Source organism: Chlamydotis macqueenii, chromosome 3, assembly GCF_036417535.1.
Source record: "Chlamydotis macqueenii isolate bChlMac1 chromosome 3, bChlMac1.mat, whole genome shotgun sequence".
Lineage (NCBI taxonomy): Eukaryota > Metazoa > Chordata > Aves > Otidiformes > Otididae > Chlamydotis > Chlamydotis macqueenii.
In genome coordinates, this window is record NC_141558.1 from 126023007 (window position 1) to 126044735 (window position 21729).

General features: G+C 47.3%; 3 protein-coding genes and 1 long non-coding RNA gene across 4 annotated transcripts in view; 3 read left to right on the forward strand and 1 right to left on the reverse strand.

Moving 5' to 3' along the window:
• The window catches only part of PSME4 (proteasome activator subunit 4), a 60838-nt gene extending 56848 nt beyond the window's left edge, over positions 1-3990 (forward strand). The window contains exons 45-47 of the mRNA XM_086744208.1: positions 562-695; positions 1614-1752; positions 2379-3990. Of these exons, the coding sequence (XP_086600334.1) occupies positions 562-695; positions 1614-1748 (269 nt within the window). The 3' untranslated portion in view covers positions 1749-1752; positions 2379-3990. The remainder of the gene's footprint in view (positions 1-561; positions 696-1613; positions 1753-2378) is intronic.
• A 4667-nt stretch (positions 3991-8657) lies between these two features.
• GPR75 (G protein-coupled receptor 75) lies at positions 8658-11909 on the forward strand. The gene has a single exon (XM_086744392.1). The coding sequence runs from the start codon at positions 8658-8660 to the stop codon at positions 10269-10271; it is 1614 nt and encodes a 537-aa protein (XP_086600518.1). The 3' UTR covers positions 10272-11909.
• Positions 11910-13580: 1671 nt separating this feature from the next.
• LOC104473348 (toll-like receptor 2) lies at positions 13581-16969 on the reverse strand. Its single transcript, XM_010125500.2, has 2 exons — positions 16847-16969; positions 13581-16282 (listed from the first exon to the last, which is right to left on the reverse strand). The coding sequence occupies exon 2, from the start codon at positions 16279-16281 to the stop codon at positions 13657-13659; it is 2625 nt and encodes an 874-aa protein (XP_010123802.2). The 5' UTR covers position 16282; positions 16847-16969; the 3' UTR covers positions 13581-13656.
• Positions 16970-17053: 84 nt separating this feature from the next.
• LOC147601483 (uncharacterized) lies at positions 17054-21285 on the forward strand. The gene is made up of 3 exons (XR_015258101.1): positions 17054-17249; positions 19029-19118; positions 21259-21285. It is a non-coding gene; the product is annotated as an uncharacterized LOC147601483 (long non-coding RNA).
• The last annotated feature ends 444 nt before the right edge of the window (positions 21286-21729 follow it).

Genomic DNA, 21729 nt, shown 5'->3' on the forward strand with positions numbered 1-21729 from the left:
GTTAACCTTAGTCAGGGGTTTTGGCTTCTGACCAAATGTTGAGTGCATCTGAGTCACATTAATTTGACCCAGAGGGACGGGGTTTCCTCATTGTCAAAGAGTTCTGGTGTTTGAGAAAACATTCTGAATGCAGAAATAGGGAACAGTGGAGATGTAGTCCATGAGCTGTTTATGAGAAGCTGGAATCACAGAATGAATCTATGATTCTGTATAAGAAAGCAGAAGCAATCTGGAGATCCATACGCTTAGATGAATTTATTTGACTGTATGGTCAGTAGAACTACCTGGTTTTCTGAGGAAGCTAGAGATCTTTCTGCTGTAGCAGGGTTTTTTGGTTTTGTTTTAAATTCGGGATCAAAACTCACTCAGTATTAGTGTCAGTACATTACTCTAATTAGATCACTGCTGTTAATGCACAGGCTCTCTTCAGTTATTGCCATCAGTTAAAAATAGCCAGATTTTCACTGATAACCACTTTTAAGTTGGGCTGTGTCATTGGGGAATGTCTTAGATAAGGTAGTTGCACCTTGCCAGATGTAAATGAATATTCTGCAATTGCAGACTTGGTTAAACGCCACGCTGGGGTGCTAGGACTCAGCGCCTGTATTTTGTCAAGTCCGTACGATGTACCCACCTGGATGCCGCAGCTCTTGATGGATCTTAGTGCCCATCTCAATGATCCGCAGCCTATAGAGGTAAAAATGCGTGTATCATTTTTCTGTTTAATGTAACACATGTAAAATATGCTTGACCCATTCTTAGTTCCCCTTTCCTAGAAATAAATAGGAAGCTATTAAACTTAGTTTCTGCTGCTTTTTATTAAATGCTTCCAAATATGGCTTAAGTCATGGACTGCTTGTAAGTCATTTTTGTGATAGTTCTGTTCTTGCTTTCAAATTTAAAGCATAAACTGAAAGCTGCAGGAACTATATCTACAATGAGGAAACAGTATTTTTTTAATTTAAAATATCACTTTTGTGCATGCCATTCTAGAAAATATCAACCTGAACCAAAAAAATCACTCAAACTTTCAAAGCAAGGTTTTATAAGCAGCCGTAGAAACAAGTTTTTAATGAAAATAGTTGCCTTTAACACTTTTTTTTTCTCTCTGTCTGTTCAGTTTTGTCGACCTTTTGCTGTGTTAACCAGAGTAGTGAGCTTATGGCTGAAGAAGTCCTTAGGTTTAAGAAACTTTACTATTGTGTCCTTTACTGAATCAAGAAACTGACCTGATTGGACTTTGGTTAATTTAATAATATTCTTAATTCTTTTAATAACAGAAGATAGTTTTCCTCTGTTTTGTTTCGTCTGTGTACCTTATGTGCACTTAAACTTTACAATAATCTATTAATTTTTGCAGACTCAAAATTGTAGGTCAAAGTCCTTTTTATAAGAATGTCGGAGTTGTGACTCCGGTCAGAAGACTTTAACCAGAGCTGTAAAAATTAAAATACTGAGGAACTGGGCTGAACTCTCCAGAGCCCTTCTAGCCTTTGTAACTGCTCAAACACTGCACTCTACTCAGCAGGTTTTTTGTCGTATTCAACATTTGTTTTGTCACGGAGCTTAAATCCGTAACTGATACAGATTAATGCTGATTGTCTGCTCTGCAGATGACTGTGAAAAAAACGCTGTCAAACTTCCGGAGGACCCATCATGACAACTGGCAGGAGCATAAACAGCAGTTCACAGATGACCAGCTACTCGTGCTTACTGACCTCTTGGTTTCACCGTGCTATTACGCGTAGATCGGTAAGATCATGTTTGATATAAATCCACAGAAACATCAGTCTTATGAAATCTACTCTAGCCTGCAGTAGGGAGGACTCCTAAACCACAGGGAGAATTACATCCCTCACACCTCCCGTGGTCTGCTCAGGATCAGGTGTATTTGGGTTAAATATTGTCCATCTTTTTGTGTGTCCCTGTATTACACTAGTCTTTTGCTAAGACACTCACACTTGTTTTCCTGAATATTGATGTTCCTTTTCTCCATTTTCTGCCAGTTGGCTGCCTTTTAAATGCCTGGCAGTTCCACTAAAGGCAAGGTACTTGCTGCTTTGTACTTCCGATGCCTCTGAGGACTTTAGCCTACCACGCAGGCCGGTATTTCATCTACGTCTCACGATGGGGAGTGACTGCTACCAAACTGTTTCCTCTTCCGCTTTATGGCTTTGCTACCAGGTCTCTTCAAACAGGCATGTCCCCAAAGAGCGAATCCATTCCTGGAGTTTCTCTTTGTTACACTGCAAGATTCTGATCTCTATTGTATTGTGATGTTTTGTGACAGTATTGCAAGAGAAGTTTTTATTTATGTTTTCATTTTGTGCTGTGGTAATAGCATGAGACATAATCTGAATTTTCTTTATTTTTTTCAGGTTTCTCCTGGAAAAATGAGGATGTAGGAACATTTCTGCGAAATAAAGGAAACTCAAAGAAATTTATCATGTAGAAAACTTTGTGCTGGAAATCTTGATGCCTAATCAAAACCACTTTTAAATACAAACATAAAGACCTGGTTCTATTCAAAAAGAATTTCACCTCCCCAGGGAGCAGCTGTGGGACCCCCACAGCCTCCTCGTAACTGCGCTCACAGAGCCCGATCGTGAGTTTATCGCAAGACCCTTATCGTTGGCCTGCATTACACATCAGTCCTGTTCCTGCTTTCTGGCACACAGTGACTTACACTGCACACTACTTACCCTCTTTTTCTGACCCTTCTTCCCAGCTGTTTCTGACATCAAAGATATGCAGAACCAGAGTGCTGCAAACCAGAATATTCTCAGTGAAACTCTCCAGTTCTGTTGATGCAACTTCTTACCTAGTCCGCATACAATGCCAGGAGCCTGTCTTTCTCAGAGTTTATTTTTCACTACTTGGATTTGAGTGCCCATCAGGTGCTGGGCTCTGTATCATTCAGTCCACCTCAGGGCAGGATTGCCTTTTTGTACCTTCCTTGTCGAAATGTAAATAGCTGATCTTCTCTGTGCAGTACAGGTGGTGGCAGGACAGAACGTGGGGGGTGAAAGCTCTTACTGCCTGGCCAGGTCTTCATAGATAGCTTGACCACGTGTGGAATAAAAATCTATGGTTGTCCGCGTATTTTTAAGGGTGAAAGACTATGGGTGTTTCCACATAATTAGAGCCCACAGATGCGAAATTACGGACTATCAAGTGGTGGTTGAATTCACAGAATGAAATGTGTGCACGGTGTGAAAAAGCACTGAATGGCTGACTATTTTTAAAAGCGTATTTTCAAAAAGATTGTCGCTGTACGAGCAAGCATATCTTGTTTGGAGATTGTGGAAGCTCTGTTTCTTTGCCTGCAGCTTTGTTCAGAGACTGGTATCTATTGGCTATTTAACAACATGTTTAATATGTGTTACATAGTTGTAAAAGACTGTATAAATTGTAGAGGCATTGCATTGACAAAGCATTGTACAGTTTGCAACCTTTTACATAACACCATTGTGAGATTAATTTGTAAAGATTCATACCTAGATGTTAATACGGTAGTGGTTCTGGCTTTTGTATCAAATCAAATGCCATTATTAGTTTTTTAAATTATTTTCTTTAACAGAATATCTCTTCACGTCTGAAAGGCAGAGGTTTTGTTTTGGTTTTCTTGTATCTCATTATTACTACGTCTCAGTCGGATTTTAATGCACCACTCGTGGCCATCTCTAACTGCTGGCATCACATATTCTGGTGCGATGAGCTCATAGAATGTGAGGTACACTGAAATAATTCATCAACTGACGTGTGTTTCTACTTCCGTGCAACCCTCCAAGAGCACTGATACGTTTCGTGTGATCTGTCCGCCGAGCGTGTGACTCATTCCAGACTCCAAAGCACAGCGGTGCTCCTGGTGCAGTACGTAATGAGTGTCAGCACACAGATGTAACCACTGTATAGCGTAGTGCCAAAACTATTATTTCAATTGTGTACGTAGCTTAAGACCCAATAAATGGACTGTTTGTAACATCTGCATTCTTTTGTACTTCTGAAGCGGAAACTTCTTATTTTGAGACTATAATTTCAGGTTGTTTACTGTGCTTTCGCACTTTTCCTATGAAGCATGTGTGTATTGTGGGATTTGGCAGTGAGTTATGGCAACACTAAGGATTAATTAAAGAGCTGGTTGTAATGGTTGGGAAATTGGCTTTTATATTTATGTAAAGATGTCTTGTACCTGGTGAGGCTTGCCAAAAAACTTACTGACTTCTGAGAAGTACACTTAAAACTGGAGAAACCAGTTTGAAGTGGAGGAGGTTTTGCTGTAGTGCTCTGCAGAGAATCATTCTGTAGGCAGAGCTATGATGGCAAATACGTAGGCGGTATTAATTCACAGCAGCTGTTTATAAATAAGCAATAAATTACTTGATCCAAATGGGTTCACAGAAAACAGAGTGCCTATCCAAAGCAGAGTTCTGTAGGATAAAATACCACTAGGGTAGTGTGAACAAACTTGTACTGGTTGACTTTTTGTGGGTGAAAGATGGTTAGTCTCCTAACAATTCTGAGAATGTAGGAACAATTTTGAGGTCTTCATCAAATACCGCATCTCCGTTGCTACTTTATTCCCTAACTTTCCCCAAGCAGTATACACCTGTAATGAGTTCGGAGCTTTCCGTCACTTGGATGTCTTATGCTGTCTCTCCCCTAAAGCCTTAGAGATGAAACAACTGCGATACCTCAGTCTGGAGAGGGAGACATTTCTAGTGTTGAGAAGAGAGAATTTTTCCACTTGAACAGTAATGGAGATGGGGAAAAAAAAGATCTTGGAGATGATCTGGTAGCCCTGATAGCCTCAGTGACCACGTGTCAGTCTGCAGAAATAATCTCAGTGACCACCACTGTTTGAAGCACCAAAGAATGGCGGTGATGTAAGGCTGAATTCATTTGTTGTTTAGGGGTTTTTAGCAACTGTCTTGCTAGAGTATTAAGTGGAGTGATCTCCCATGTTTCCATAACCAAGTGGGTGTATTTGTGCATGTGAAAACCTGCTGAAATCACAGCAGAGACATGATGCTCATTTTAATAAAAATGTATAAGAAAATTATCAATTAGGTGAATAAGACTTTAATTTGTGCTTTTGGGTGGCACTACAGACTCCACATTGGTGGATTGTATTATTAACAAGTTGAGCTAATCTATATATGGATTTTTTTTTTTTTAAGTGAAAGAGGAAGAGGTATGCAGGTCGTTATTTCTGATATGGTATATTATGACTTTATTCCTTTTATGTCCACGTATATGCCCTCTCACCCTTTTTACTTCTTTACCAGGCTGCTGGGAGTCCTGTGCTTGGAACACAACAGATGAAAAACTGTCAGCTTTTCACAGTTGGGCATCCCCAGCATCCCACACTGTGCTCAGTCTTGCACTTTCTTCCACACCTTCAGACTTCCTGGAATCTGCAGCGGAGACTCCAGCTTCCTTTTTCCCTGTGCTGTGGAAAACACAATAATCTGGTAAGATGTAAAAGGGGAAACAAAACCAACTTAGCAGTAGAAAGTTTTGTTGGCCATTGTCCTTCCAAGATTTTAACTTCAACTATTGCCTACAAAGTTTATTAGAAAAGTTATCTTTGATTTCTGATGAGTCAGAGTGCGGTGCTTACAGGAATTAGCTGCATACTAACAAGGCAGACTTTTTCAAAAGGTGAAAAGGAGACAGAGCCTTGCTGGCCACGATCCTTCCTAATTCTAGATTAGATGTCTTTTCCCACAAAAGGCTTGTGGAAGTTCAGCCTACTTTCCTTGCTTCGGCTCGTAGCAGCCTCACTGCTGCAGGTATTTTGTTTAAGTTATTGTTTGCGATTAGCACACTTGGCAAAAACAGCGATAAACCCGATAAATGTGTGTTAGCAATAAATGTAGTGAGGTGAGCAATAAATGTAGGTATAAGTCTGGGTGAGTTCACCAAGAAAGGATTATTTTAAGAAATAAAAGTTTTAACTGCTACTCCTCTCTCCTGGCTATCGTTTCTATTTTTCTGGCTTAATTTCCCCCTTTTATTTCAGCATCTTTCCCCTACAGCTGTTCTGTTAAAATCCTAAGGTACTGCTCTTAGGCTGAGATGGGGGCAGGTTTCCACAATTAAAAGTAATTTCCAGTCTCTTGTGGTAAATGCCTGCACAACTTGACACTGTGGTAAGAAACGTCTTGGGATTTCTTCTTATGCAGTAGGAACTCCAAGGCTGCCCAAACTTTGGCAGCTCTTCTAAAAAGCGGCAGGCCCACGAGCTGCTTTGCTGTGCCAGAAAGGCCGTGAAGTGTTTGGTGTTCCCATGGAGATTCGTTTTGCCTCAGCTCATCCCCTCGCTCCTCGAGTTCAGGCCCTGCGTTCGATGACCTCCTCTTGGCTCGCGGACTCTCTGCTGAATGCCTGCGGCCATCCGCAGCGTTTCTCAGCGTGCATCACCAAAATGCTACCCGCCTTGCACTTTTTGGCATTCTGAAATGTTTGAGCTCTCGGGCTATAAGGAGGAACACCTTTTCCTTCATTTCAAACTACAGTTAGCAACTATAGAGGGGTAAAATAGCTTAAAACAAAAAAAAAAAAACCTACTCTTGCTCCTCACAGGCCTATTAAATACTGCATTAATTAAACGAGTGACAAACTAGATGTATGACTAATAGCAAAATGCTATTTTCCTTTTGCTACTTTGCACATAACTAGTTCTAAAATAGCTAACTTTCTGTAAGGGCCAAGTATTACAGTTTTGACTCCTAAATCCATTTCTCAGCATGTCCAATAGTGATTTCAAAAGCACAGGAGAGATCAGAGTCTCAGTCCTGCTAACTCCTTTAAACCCCGTGGGCTTGCTCAAACCAGTCCTGCGTTTAATCCTGCAGCTCAGTGCTCTCTGATGTTTATAAATAAAATAAAATCAAGGCAGGAGATCGTAACCTGTCAGTGAAAAAAAACAACCCACAGAATTCAAATTAACCATGACTGAAGAACAAAAATACAAGGAAGAGTGAAAATAACGGTGATAGCCAAGCTGAGAGAGCACATAGCTGGAAGCCACAGGAAACCAGGGACATGATGTTTGGGTTTTTGCCCCTTCTCCCTCCTCTATGCAAGTAGTTTAAGAACAACAACAAGGCCAAAGGCACCTGACCCAGGCGCCCAGGTTGCCAGACGGTGTGGCAGCCTGCTCAGATGGCTGCTGCCCTTCCCCTGCCGCAGACCGTGACAACGGATCCGGACGGATTGCCAGCTGGAAGTGTGTTTAACATGCAAGGCGCATAGGCTGGACTGCTGTTGTGAGTCAGAGGTTTACTGAGGAAAAAAAAAATTGCTCTTAGTTTTAGAACAAAATGTGTTGAAAAATAAAGCAGCAAGTAGCACTGACTGTCAACCGAGCACTTTTGTTGCTGTCATGATGCTTCTACAAAGCACCACGTGCTTCTGCGTGATTGCTGGGGGTAGGGGCAGGTTATTAAGACGCTACACGGGTTAATGTGTGTGTATACACAATAATTATATGTAGAAATGTACAGTATAAGGCAAGTGCTCATGCCTCAGTCAGGTGTACGGGGTCTGCTGTACTTTCTGGGCCGTGCCCGGCTGGACTTTCATCTCTCCCAACTGCATTTTCAGTGCCTGACGTTGAGGTCCCTCGGCTGTGTCTGCCTGTGACAGCCTGTGCTGCCTCAGAGACCGCGCGCTGAGCGTCTCTTCTTCGTCAAGCCCGTGTAGGTATTTCAAAACGATCCCTTTAAGTGCTCAGGCATCCAACACTCTCCATCACTTTAAATGGCAACTGCTGTATTTGTGACAGGAGTAGCTGTCAGTAAACAGATAAAGAAATAATACTGATATTTTTTTATTTATTTTTCCTCTTATGGGAATACAGAACATCCTTTGCCTTAGCTCCTGTGCTTCTGGGCGCAGACAAGCAAACAAACAGGGAATCCCTGCCCTCCTGAGTTTGCACAGAAAGCAATGCAAAAGCGCAAGCAAGGGAAGACGCAGCGTGCAAAACTGTGCCTTAAATTTTGATGATTAATGGGTTTGGGGCAGGCGTTTTGCTGGTGTTGAGACAGAAGCACCTCAAAGCCTTGAGTGCTCAGCTCTTGACTTGGTATCCTGGTAGGGGCATGGAGACGACATGGCTTGTAGCAAAACCTCCGGCTGCATTATCTTAACCCATTTTTCTGCTTCACGGGTGCCCGATGGCGGAGGAAGGGGCCCTGACAGCGCTTTGGGGTGAGGCCGGCGGGGCGCGGGACTCCGCACGCAGAGCGCCAATGGGTGCAACTGGAAGTCAGGGCTTTGTGCCACCGCTCCTGCCCAGGCTGGCGACGCGGAGGCACCGCAGAGGCCATTTCGGCAGCGCGGGAGGCTGGCTGTGGTCTGCGTGCCTTGGCAAACCCCTCGTCGCAGGGAGAACCCCGCAGGGCTGTGCGGGGCTGCGGCCGCAGCTAGCCCTCTCCCTGCCGCCGCCCGCCAGCGCGGCGGCGGAGAAGGGGCCGGGCCCGGGCGCGGCGGGCGGGCGCCATGGCGGGGCGGGCGGCGCCATGTCGGGGGCAGCCCTGAGGGAACGGCGGCGGCGGCGCGGCCCCGTGCGGGTGGCGGGCGGCGGGCGGGAAGCCCCCGGCGCTGGGCCCGCCTGGGCCGCGGGCGCGGCGAGGCGGCGGGCGGAGATGAACGCGTCGGGGCGGTTGGCGGCGGGGGGCGAGGAGGAGCCCCCCGCGGCCTCGCTGGAGCCGCTGCTGCCGCTGGGCGGGAACGGCAGCGCGGGCGGCGGCCCCGGGGAGCTGCGGGAGGGGACCCACGCCGCCACCTTGGCGGCCTGCGCCTCCCTGCTGGCCCTCGTCTTCTGCCTGGGCTCCTACGGCAACCTCATCGTCCTCCTGTCCTTCTTCGACCCGGCCCTCAGGAAATTCAGGACCAACTTCGACTTCATGATCCTCAACCTCTCCTTCTGTGACCTCTTCATCTGTGGGGTGGCCGCCCCCATGTTCGCCTTCGTCCTCTTCTTCGACTCGGCCCGAGGCGTCCCAGCCGCCTTCTGCTTCACCTTCCATCTCACCAGCTCCGGCTTCATCATCATGTCGCTCAAGACGGTGGCGGTCATCGCCCTGCACCGGCTGCGCATGGTGCTGGGGAAGCAGCCGCACCGCGCCGCCTCCTTCCCCTGCACCCTCCTCCTCACCCTGCTCCTGTGGGCCACCAGCTTCACCCTGGCCACTTTGGCCACCCTGAAAACCCACGGCTCCCGCCTCTGCCTGCCCATGTCCAGCTTCGCCAGCGACGAGGGGAAGATCATCCTCTACCTCTACGTCACCGACTTCATCTGCTGCGTGGCCGTGGTGTCAGTCTCCTACGTCATGATTGCCCAAGCCCTGCGGAGGAACGCCCAGGTGAGGAAGTGCCCGCCCGTGGTGGCCGTGGACGCCTCCAGACCGCAGCCCTTCGTGGGGCCCCCGGCCGCGCAGAGCGCCGTGCCCGCCTTGTACAGGAACCAGAGCCACGGCAAGCCGCAGCACGGCTACGCCAAGCACCTCGGCCAGACACCGGCCACCGCCGCCGGCCAGCTCCAGCTGGTGTCAACGGTCAACCTGTCCACCGCCAAAGACTCCAGGGCGGTGGTGACGTGCGTCGTCATCGTGCTCTCCGTCTTGGTTTGCTGCCTGCCGCTGGGCATCTCTTTGGTGCAGGACGTGCTGTCCAGCAGCGGCGGCTTTGTTCTCTACCAGTTTGAGCTGTGTGGATTTACCCTCATTTTTTTCAAATCTGGATTAAATCCTTTTATATATTCCCGCAACAGCGCCGGACTTCGGAGACGAGTGCTCTGGTGCCTGCAGTACGTAGCCCTCGTGTTTTTCTGCTGCAAGCAGAAGACGAGGCTTCGGGCCGTGGGCAAAGGCAGCCTGGAAGTCAACAGGAACAAGTCCTCCCACCACGAGACCAATTCAGCGTACATGTTGTCTCCAAAACCTCAGAAAAAGTTTGTGGACCAAGCCTGCGGCCCTAGCCACTCCAAGGAGAGCGTGCTGAGCCCCAAGGCTTCCGTCGGGCATCAGCACTACGCCCAGAGCAGCTCCACCCCCATGAACACCCGAATCGAGCCCTATTACAGTATCTATAACAGCAGCCCTTCCCAGGAAGTGAGCACCCCAAACAGCTTGCAGCCGGTGAACTCGACTTTCGGGTTCGCCAAATCCTACGTTGCCATGCACTACCACACCACCGCCGACCTGGCGCGAGACTGCGACAGTGCTTCTGCTAAGCAGATACCCGTGCCCTCCGTGTAACTTAGGAGAGGGTTCGGATCTCGCCGATCCGGTGGGTCCCCCTTCTTTGCTTCTGTTAACGATTATCGATCCGGTACTGCTGCCAGTTCAGAAAAATGCCACTGACCTTAACATCCAGCTATTTGCGTTTGAAGTGAGTGCTAGGGTATTACTTCCGTGACGCTTTCTTGAATTTCTGCGGCACATCAGAAAGGGCGGTATTTTAGATTTGTGTTTGGAATTGGTACGTGAGGGCGTTTTTGTTACTAAATCTTTCTGCTGGGCAAGTTTAGAAAAGTAAGCGCCGTAACTGTGTGACTCGTGACGTCACGGGGCAGAGTTCATCGGAGAACAATCTGATGCTGCGCCAGAAGTATCACCTACTGAATGGCATACTTGCCGTATTTTCAAGCAGGAGGAATTGGGAGGACACCTGGTATTACGATACTTAAGTTTCAACTCTTCCCAGTGCAGAAGGTTGAAAGAATGGGTGGTATTTTGTTGGAGCAAGCGTCAGTGATTAACAAAAGTTCTTTCTGTTCACAGCGTGAAATCCTGGTTCCGTTGAGGTAAATGGCAAAATTTATGTGAACTTCAACGGAAGTTCAGGGTTTCAGCCTCAGCTTCCTGAGGCAGGACAAGGTTTTACAAACAGTGTTACGGTGCCGCTGGGGAAGGACTTCTGGGAAGTGCTGTGGCACTGGAATCAACCTCTGAAGTGTATATCTATTAATTTCCCCTGTACTTTAAGGATCGATGGCGTTACGTATCCCAAAATAATATATTGGGAGCAGTATTTTAGATGATAGAGATAACTGTGCAATACCTAATGGTAGGTTTAACTTGAGGATAAAGATGGATATTGCAATATTACAGTACTGATACAGTAACGCAGTCTGGAATTCTCTGATTTGCAAGCTGTCACACACAGAGCGGTGTTGCCGGTTGCGTTTTTGTCTCTGACCATGTATAAAAGTGGGAACTGCGGGGATTCGGCTGCGATATTCCTGGCAGAACTGACAGCTGTTAACATTTTTACAAACAGAGTGACCACATAACAAGATGACTACAAGTTTTTGAGGTTTTCTTAGGAAGTCTAATGTCAATTTGATTTAAAGATTAATCATCTGTCTACTTACAAACTTTATCCGTTGGTCGACACAGCGAGTAAACAACAGAAGTTCAATATTTTTTTACAAATCCGACCGCTTGTGTTGCGACAGATGTGGGAATTCCTCATGGAACGGAGTGATCTGGAGGCATTTAAATTCCTGACCATTACTGCTTTAAGCGACCAGGTCTTTTCAGAACAAAGCAATCGCCTTTCAACTTCTGTGGACTTCAGCAGAGCCTTAGTATCTCCAAAAGAATCGTGCCGCAAACTTTTGGTGCCTCGTGATAGGAAAATGCCACATCTTTAGCAAAATTACTGTGACAGAAAGATGATTTGTTATTTTAGAAAGAAAAAACATTCACATCACTGCCATGTGTGAGTTGTCGTTTGTGTAGGCTGTTTGTTAACTAAACTATTTCCAAGATTTTCCTGGAAGACCTTTACGTTATGAACACTGCTCTTTGTTTAACACTCTGAATTTTAATTAATTTTGAATAATTCAAGACCGCTTTCTTGCAATAAAATGGATGTGAACAACTTTCTAATACAAATGTGAAGTTGAAATTATTTCCGTAAGTCTTTTCTCTCTGCTCAGGCATTTTTCTCTGTAAACGAATAACGTGGTTCTTTTTAAAGTGATTATAAAAGGTAAGTAAAAGATCTGTCTTGTTTGTTTTTTTCCATCTTTGCATTTGTCTTTGGTACAAAGCGTACTAACTTGGAGGGGAAAACTCTGGGTGCCAGTATATGTTTATAGTATCAGCTATCATATGACAAAAAGTTACGTGTTTTAGACTCTTCTGTGGTGTATATTTTCTTTTTTTTCCTTTAGCCCCCTGAACAACCACCTAATTGAGAGGGGAAGCGGCAGAAGTAACAGAGCGCTGGACGAAGGAGATGGAAAATGTACGTGAAGAGAGGAGATGGGTAAGAGAGCAAGCAGGAAAAGTATGTGAACGCTGAATGGTTTAGAAAAAGCAGGCCTGTCGTTAGCACAGTCCGTAACAGAAAAACAAAAAAAGCATCTCATGAATATGAAAGGTGGCAAATTCAAGACTTAGAAAGTCCTTTTCTTACTGCTCGTATGTGCGCTGTGGACCTCATCGCTGCAGAACTGTTTGGAAAAAACTAGGAAGGTCTGACGGGTACTTCACGTGGGTTATCCAGCGAATGGTTTCAGACCTCACTTTTTCAGCTGGTGGCCTGCAGCGTTGTATTTTTTTGCCTTTATATATAAAGCGTAAATGCTGGTAATGCCAAATAGCTTTAAACAGTATCTACACAACCTCAGAAAGTTGCTAAAGAGTGTTCAGGAGTTGGGCACCTCACTGCTGGTGAGTCATTCGGGTTTGCGCATCTTAACGTGAGTCCGGATTGCCCTACGCAAAGTGATTTGTTCTCACTTGGTATTTATGTCGTGTCACCGTCTGATTTTTCTTGAAAGTGCACGTTAGCTGGGGTTTTGTTAATCCATTTTTTTCGAATACAATAAATGAAATTATTAAGTAGCACCAGGTGAGGGAGCACTGACTTCATTTGAAATGGGTCAGGCTGATTGTGCCAAGTCTAAATGCTGTCATACAAAACTTCCTTGCTTCTTCTTCGGAGGTAACAGCATTTAAATAAAGCTCACACAATTTATGTAACAGCAGAGACTGGCACGCTCCGCTGGCTCGTTTTTGATTGTCTGGCTGTGTGTGCTAATCTGTAATTCTAAAAGATTTTGAGGTCAGATCTCTTCCACCAGTTACTTAAACCAAGCGACGCAGCAGCGTGGATTTACAATTGCAGCTCTGGGATGGCTGCATTGAGTCAGTCTGTAATCTGTTCTCGCTAAACCGCGGAAGGAAGGTGACACCCATGTCGTGTCATGATTTGTGTTCTTCTTACCCGGACGCACTCCGTGTGCCCACCTTGAGCTGTACTAGAACCGAGAGTCTGAACTACAACTGTACCTTGGAGTGACACTGCTTTTCACTGCAGTAATCTCAAAAAGACATGCAGCGTGACTCCAGCTGTTCTTCCTTTCAGGTGACATCAACAGCATTTTAAGAAATGCTGGAAATGGCTGAAGAAGATCGAGCCCCCAGGAAGAAAAGGCTCGGGTCTCAGCCCTTCAGATAACGGATTCTTTTATGGGACGGAATAACGTGCGTGCTACAAACCCACTAGCGACCTGACCTGGGACTGATCAGAGACAAACCCCCATTGCAACACAGCAGCCTTGGCAGCAGGTAAACACTGAAAACACTTTTATTTGACTGCAGCACAACCTTTACACGTTCTTGTATCTCATTCCAACTCGTACATCTCCTGAGCAGATCCATTTTCTGCTCTCACGAGTGGTTCGTTGGTTGTTTTTAAGACAGCAGCTAGCTGATGCCAGAACATTTTCTGTTTGTGCTCCTCGGGGCTCCACTTTAAGTAGGTTTTCCTTTTCAGCAGTTTCCTGAGTTTGCTGAACTTCTGTGGCACGCTGTTGGGTGGGAGATCTTCCAGCACGATCATGATGAGAGAATCCTGGTTTTCATTCAGGACCCGGTGTTCCGCAAAATACAGTTCATACTGACACCAGCAGCTGTTTACAAAGCTGGGGGAGAGAACAAAAAGGACTTTGTGGCTGTTCTCTATGCAGTAGAAGATGTTACCGAGTACCGGATGCCCTGGTTTGAAATCCCTCTCGTGGTAACATATCTTGAACCCGTCCTTTTCCAGTTTTTTCAGTAGATTCTCTTTCGTCCAGTTCGCATCTTGTTCGCTGTATGAAATGAAGGCGTCGAAGGGTTTGTTTTCTGGCCTCTTCTCGTACTGCTTCCTCTTGGCCATACACCAGTACCAGCCCATTCTCACGTACCACAGCCCGTCGAACCGCCAGCACAAGCCCGTTAGCACCAAAACCACCAGGACGGCGACGCAAGCTGTGATGGCCATCTGGATGCCCAGGGAGCAATGCAGGAGCGTGAGGTTACTGCTGTCCACCAACAAGCCCCTTCTCTCCGGCGGGAAGCTGCACCTCAGATTCCCTTTGCCGTTTATCTGCAAATGGGGCTGGTGGATGTAGACGTTCACGAACCAGTACAAGTCACAGTTACAAAAGAAATGTTTACCTTGCACAGTCAAAACACTCAGGCTGGTTAACAGGCCGAAAGTGTCCTCCACGATGGTAGTGATGGCGTTGTCGCTAATGTCCAACTCGATCAGAGAAGCTGGGAGGGAGCCGCGCTGCAGAAAGGAGATCTTATTCCCCGATAAATTAAAATATTTCAGCATTGGAAGAGATTTCCCAAAGTGATCAGGGAGTTCTGAAATTAAGTTGTGACTGCTGTCCAGATTAGTGAGCGCAGAAAGGTGGCTGGCGGGTTCCAGTCTGGTGATGAGGTTTCCAGAAACATTAAGAGATTCCAGTTTCTCCAGGGCGTCCGTTAACGACAACCTGTTCAGCTTATTTTTACTAATATCGCATTTTGTTAAGGTCAACGGGAAGTACTCCGGATGCATATCCGTAATTTTATTATTTTGAATATTAAATATTGTTAAGTTGGAGACAGATTTAAAACTAGGGGGTATTACTTTGATATCGCTGTTGCTTATGTCGAGGTGCTGCAGAGAGGTGGGTAAGTCAGGAAGCACAGAAATCCGGTTGCTGCTGAGATCCAAAACCAGTAATTCTTCCATCCTGTCAGCGAACCATTCTGGCAGTTCTACGATGGAGCAGTTGGACATTTTCAGGTGTTTCACTTTCGTGGGAAGGCTTTCGACGGGTGTACCGGCCTGGTTTCTGACAAATGAGATGGCACTTATATGTACGGATCCAGGGGGAGGTTTTGGAGCTGCGTTAGTGATTTGGGGATGTACGGTGTATATGAAGTGATTTCCTTGAACGTACATGTTTTCCAAGTTCATCATTTTGTTAGCAAAATTTTGGGGTATTTGGCTTATGTTGGTGAAGGACAAATCGATTACCTTGATGGTTGAAGGGAGGCACAGCGTATCCAAGCTGTTGATGGGGTTGTTGCTAATGTTTAAAAACAACAGCTTGCTGGATGGGAACTTGCAGATGGCCTCGACGTCTAGAATGTTGATTGTTAACCTGTTGTAACTGGCGTCAATGGACCGCACGTTTGTCATTGGCAAGAACAGCATGAACAGCGACAGAAGGTCCATCTCCAGGTCACTGTGACTAATGTTGAGCTCCAAAATACCGTCCAGCTGAGCCTGGCAGAGATCCGGATCCAGTTTTAACATCAGCTCTTCCTCGGAGAGTTTGCTGTTGGACAGATCGAGCGTCCCGTTTACTGGCTCTCCGCAGAGATCGGGCTTTAATGTGACTGTGGGAGAGACCGTTGTGTTTTTCTCTCCTCTTCGAAGAAGGTTCTCCGTACCTCGTCTGTGCCTCGGATGAACGCTTTGCAGCACAGGTGGACCTCCCTGACGTGGCAGCTCCTCGGCGGACGCAGAAGGCTCCAGAGCAGCCTCTGGTGATTTGACTAAATACCTGTAAAGCTGCAAAGTCCCCGAGGCTTCGCTGGTGGGCAAGAGCTTCAGGTGGGGTGGGAGATCCGACACGAGAAGTTTCTTATCGTTAAATGACAAATTCACAAAAACGAGGCTGAGCAGGCTCGCAAGCGCGCCAGGCTCAATGTCCTGAATCTGATTGTGGGAAAGGTCTAAAACTTCCAGCACGTCAAAACCTTCCAAGTCTCTCTTGGTTATTTTTTCGATGTTGTTATGTGAGAAATCGAGAGTTCTTGCCATTTTTGGGGCTTGTGCTTCTGATACAGAAGAGAGGTTTAAATAGGAGTAGTTATAAAACGGGACGGCGTGGGCTGCAGGTGTTCTCGGAGTTAGGAATCCATTTCCTCTACTGAGTAAGAATGAAATTAAGTAGAAATGAAGACTTCCAATAAGGATCCTCATCCTGGAGAAAAGAAATGTAACATCCATCATTATAACACACTCTGTGTTAATGAGTACCCTTAAAAAAATCCTGGTTTACTTTCAAGTGCAGAAATTGTTTCATTAACTGTACCTATGAATTCCTTTTTATCTACGTCAAAAATACATCTTGCTTCGTTATTATTATTTTCAAGAGGCAACACTAAAAGATGGTGTTGGAGAACAATTTGAAGGAGAGTGTTATTCATTTCAGATCATTATAGATAAAATCTGAATGTGGTTTTTTTTTTTAATTCCTTCCCCCTGAGCCCAGGCGGGCAGCGAGCAGCCCTTGCAGCAGCATCTTTCCGCTGCATAATCTGAAACGCACTTCCCTAACCGCTGCTCGTGACTCAGGTTTTACGTCTGGCGCCCTGGCGCACAGCAGCGGCATAAGTCTGACCCATCCAAAACCTGTTCAGCCACTTCAGTGACGCGGTCAAGAGTAACGTGGCAGGAGGCTCCCTGTGACTGTGTGATCCCCCGTCCTCTTGTGATCCCGTCCCCTCCGCCAAGAATTCACCGGTGACCGTTTATTTAGCCTTACCTGTCACAGCAAGGAGAAGAGTGAGTTTGCTTTGAAGCACAACTTCGGAGCCGTGTAGGAGCAGCCTGCACCAGGAGAGGTCACTGCCTGTGCATCGTTCATCTTTGGAGACTTCCCATTGCCTGCTAGCGTCGCTGCCCAGCTCCTCTTCCTCCCCAGCTCTGCCTGGCACTGGTTTCCAGAGACCTCCGGTCCACGTCTTGTATCTATTACCTGAAAACGCTGGTGCAGACCTTCAGGTGAGCAACCCGGTGTTACCATAGTCCCCTGGGCCACCCCCAGCCTCGGACCATCGGGTTTAACCCAAGAGAAGGGACCCAGCGACTTCCCAGCTCTGTCCGCACCCCGCATCACTACTTCGCACCGAGCAGCGATAACCTGCAGCCGGGAGCCGCAGCGAGGGGTAAGCGAGCCCACGGGGCGTTGAAAGCGTTGCAGATTTAAGGCTGGAAGGCAGCTAACAGCTTTCGCGTACTTCAGCGACCCTTCCCGTCCCTCTTACCCCTCTTGTACCGCTCTCCTTGGCGCTGCTCCCTCGCTGGTACCTGGTGCCGCGGCTGCCTTTTGTAGCGCCGGGAGCGGGACGGGGCGGGACAGGATGGGACACCCCCAGGAACTGCTGGATTGCGCCAGAGAAGCTTCTCCCCGGTGAAATCTGCAGGGTTTTCCACATCGCGCCGCCGCCAGCAGCTGCTCAGCCCGTTGCTGAGGGGAAAGCCGAGGGTGGAAGCTGCTTGTTTTAACAAAAGGTGTCGTGCCAAGGTGTCTGTTGGCTTCGCTCCTACCTGCGCGGCGCAGGGGAGGTTTGGAAGCACCCAGCGTGACCGCAGGCCGATAAAAGCGGTTTGCTCGTAAAAGCGTGACGTGCTGTGGGGTGCGTTTCCTAAGATGGGGAGGTTTTTGTTTTGGGCTCTCGTAGGTGTGAATACGAGGTCTGGCGTGCCAGAAGTGCTCCTGCAAAGTGAGCGGTTGTACCTTTTGCGCACTTTAACTGGAGGAAAGAAATAACAGAGATTTTTTTTTTTCAGTGTTTGTGGTGCTGCCTTGAAAGGTGCGCTCTTTACAGCTAGTCCGACTCGGGGTGCCAACGGACGGGGAGTCAGCAGATTGCAGAAGGTGTAGAGCTCTGTCATCTGCTCTTGATTTTTAATTATATTTTTTTTTCACTGTTTTGTAACTGCCAGTGACTGGAAACTCTTGCGGCAGCCCAGAGGCCTCCCTGTCCAGTGCTGGGGGACGGGAAAACCCCAGGATTGTTTGCGCTCCCTTTCCGGCCTGACCAGGCGCCTTCCTGTCCCGGCAGGTTCTGAGAATTGCCCTGAAGTCATCCATTCTCCAGACAGATCCTAGCTTGTTTGAGTAGAAAAGACAGGAAATTAAGAGCATTTTGGACATTTTAGGAGAGATTCTTCCTCTTGCCCTCAGCCCCCTGTAGACTCTTATTTTGGGGGCTGTGAAGGAAGAGAGGGGTCAGTGTGCACAAGCAGGGAACGTACGCGCAGCGCGGCCGAGAGCAGAACCACGGCAGGGTTGTGGTTCGCCAGAAAGACTCAACAGAGAGATGTCAGCCCTGAAGCCGGTTTTCTTCCACTTGTGCATTCTCCCTCTGCAGGGGTTATTTATTTTTTTATGCTGGAAATGTAACTGGAGGGAGGAGAGGTGAACCTGTGCAAGACCTGCTCAAACCCAGAGAGGATGAGCACCAGCCTTTGGGAGGCTTAGATTTGGGTGCAGGGTGAAAACTGTAAGTCGTCTGTGTAGCTATACAAGTAAGATATTGATGACCAGGAAAAGGGAACAGTCCCCCCTCCATTTCTTTACCACCGGAGAAAATCCTTCTGAGATGGATCATCTCATTTCACCCTTCAGCTAAGTGAAACTTCCCAGGGACCGTCTCACCCCGCGCACTGAGCCACTGGCTCCTCTCTGTCAGCTCTGCAGATGTCGTACAGAAATATTCTCTCTGCTTTTTGATCCAGTCTTGCAGCTAATTAATAATTTCCGAGTTTAAATGACAATTAAAAATGAGCTCTGGGACGGATCTCCATTGCCTGAAGACTAACGGCTGCAATATTTGGGCAGTGTCTTTGAGTGGAAGCGCAAATAACGACTCAGCAATAATGACACGACTCTCATCTTCCGGAGACGGTTCTGATTTAATTTTCTGATATTCCGTCGGCAGGTCCTGGCAAGGAGCGAGCGCTGCCGTTCTTGCGCTGGTTCGGGTTGCGCAGGAGGAGCCCGCGAGGGAGTTTTCAGCGTTCCCGTGCAGGTAAGCTGGGAGGTTTGTTAAGTGCTTGTTGCTGATGTTTGTTCTTCCCGTGTGGACAAATCCTCGGCTCTGGCACCTAAACCTGCTCGTTCTTCCCGTAGAGGTGAGTATCTCAGATGAGTGGCACGTTTCACTTTCCCAAATCTACTTTCCTTTGATGTAATTGCCTTTGGCTAATTGCAGATGACAGCAGTGCCATTGCTGCCAGTTCACTGTCTGCCATTCACACCGGTTTCCACATTGCCAGTTCTTAACTGAGCACGGCAACAACTCCACCTCTCAGGCCAAGAAGCAAACTTGCTCCACATCTCAGGCATAAATCTGAGCAGAGCAGCAGGAAACCTGCGCCCCTCAGTTCTGCTTTGTGCTTTCCACATACCGGAAGAGGCTCGTTTTTCCCCATTTTTGGTGCTGACAGGTTCCAGCACCTCAGGGCTTGTCTGGGAGAGGGCTGAAGCAGCAGATTACTCTCAGTTGCAATTTCTTTTAGATTGAGATGTGTTAGAGCATAAACTTCTGTGGAAATTAATTATTTCTAGCAGTATGAACTCACAGTCTGTCACACCCTTCGGGTTTTTTGCCTGCGTCACCTCAGTGGTTCTCTCCCAAATCAGCTCTTGGCTGGGGAGAGGTGGGAAAGGCCGGAAGAGAAAAGCGCGTTGGTTGTCTTTGGGGATTTGTGCACCAGCAGGTAGTTCGGACACAGGGTAGGAACATCTGTGAGCATGTTGCTTCCTGTGCAAGGGGAAGCAGACGCTGAGGAATACGGAGAACCGGGTATGGATTTCCTGGGTTTGGCAAGGGTGGTTTGCTCATAAACCAGCAGAAGTTGGCGTTAGCAGCGCACAGAGGTGCTGAGGCTGCTTAGTCAAAAAGCAGTGCTTCTCCATCACGCTGGGGAAGTGGAATTCTTTACATCCTGCAAAATAACTATTCTTATCTTTTCCTCTGATGTAATTCCCACAGTGGAGGGGCGCGCAGGAAGGTTTGGCGTATTGCGGTTTCTCTGCCCTTTGCTACGGCCCAACCCGGTAGCCGCTGAGGGAGCCCTACGCCGTCCCCACCAGCGCCGCGTGTGCGCGTTCTGCAGCGGGGCAGTGTACCTACGTCCACCTCAGACCTGGGGCTTGAGCGCTCCGCCCGGCGCTAAGGTTGCGTCTCTGCTGCCTTTCCCTAAGAGCGGCCAAGTAGACGTGGGGCAGGCGCCACTCAAAATAAAACTGCTGTGAGGGTTTGCACGCATCTAACACCTCCACCTGCTGCAGAGCCTTAATGAGAAAATTCATCCAGCCTGGTGCAAAGGCAGCTTAGGGACGCTAAGGCAAAACGTGTTTTTTTTTTTTTTCTTGCTGTGTGTTGACTCGGGATGCGTCTTTGCTGCTGTGGGCCTGAGCGAGTGACGGCTGTGGCCTGGGTTTAAGGCAGCGGAGGGGGCTGCTGCCGAAACGCTCGTCCCACGCTGGGGAGCCCTTCCTAAAACTTTGCAGAGTCTGCAGCAAGTTGGTTGTGCGTGGCCAGACGAACTTTGGTCGCTATGGGACCCGGATCCATATCAGATGCGTAGTGAGAAGACTGGTCCGCTTGACTGTTCCGGCAGGTAAAAGAACTTAGGGAAACTAAGCTGAAGATCTAAAGTCAGGAGAGCACAGCATTTCATGTCTTTTAAAATGTATTTTCTAAAAGCTACTGGCTAAATAAAGGATTAAAACTTATTTATCTAATGCTTCACAAGAAGATTGGGGGTGGGAGGGAATATCTGAGTAGAAGACTCTCTTCCCCCCTTTTCCGTTCCCTCTGTCGCACCGCTAAGCCATCAGGAATAAGGACGTCATCGGGAACAATGACTTTGAATTGAAATGCCGTGTCATCCTGCTGCTGCTCTTTTGGTCTTCCACTATGTGAGGCAATAAAGTGGGCTCTATTGCGACAGCCCAGCAGTTGAAGTTGGTATTTTGGGTGCTGCTCTACCAGTCATATGCCAAGCGGCTGGCAGATTTTCGTCTGACATGGGTTATGAAATTCCTATGCCTTGCACAACAGCTTTAGCAAAGAGGAAACGTAGCGTGCTCACATATGTGGCCGACACGCTGAACATACACCGGTTCAGTTAGAACTTCAGATAACTTCAGTTCTCTTCTAGGGATGGATATTGCCAGCTGACTGAAACTTCATGTGCCTGCAGCAAAAGTCTTACTTGCAAGGTAGGCGTGATACCGGAAAATGGACCTCCAGCCTGGTCTTGTCCATTCGGAGGCAGGTGGGTGCACCCAGGCTCCGTCACCGAAAAGGAAATGGCTCAGCCGCACGCGCGGCACACAGGGCTGAGTACAGACAAGGGGGAGTCGAGAGGGCCAGCTAATACTGGCTTCTCTGCCACCAAAAATGCTGGGTGCAGATCGCTAGTACCATACCTCTGCAGCCTTAAAACAAAACAGCAAATCTGACTGCTGCCGGTAAGAACGTTCATCATTAAGATGGACCCTACAGCATTTTTTTTTATATATATATATATATAAACACGAATCCTGGAAAGCAGCCCAGGCTGGGGGAAGAAATAACAGCTGCAGGGGTTACGGTAAGGTAAGAGGAGGGAGGACTATGATATTAATAC

Excerpts from the sequence above, each read along its gene's own strand:
- LOC104473348 (XM_010125500.2), bottom strand. The coding sequence starts at position 16,281 with ATGAGGATCCTTATTGGAAGTCTTCATTTCTACTTAATTTCATTCTTA.
- GPR75 (XM_086744392.1), top strand. The coding sequence starts at position 8,658 with ATGAACGCGTCGGGGCGGTTGGCGGCGGGGGGCGAGGAGGAGCCCCCC.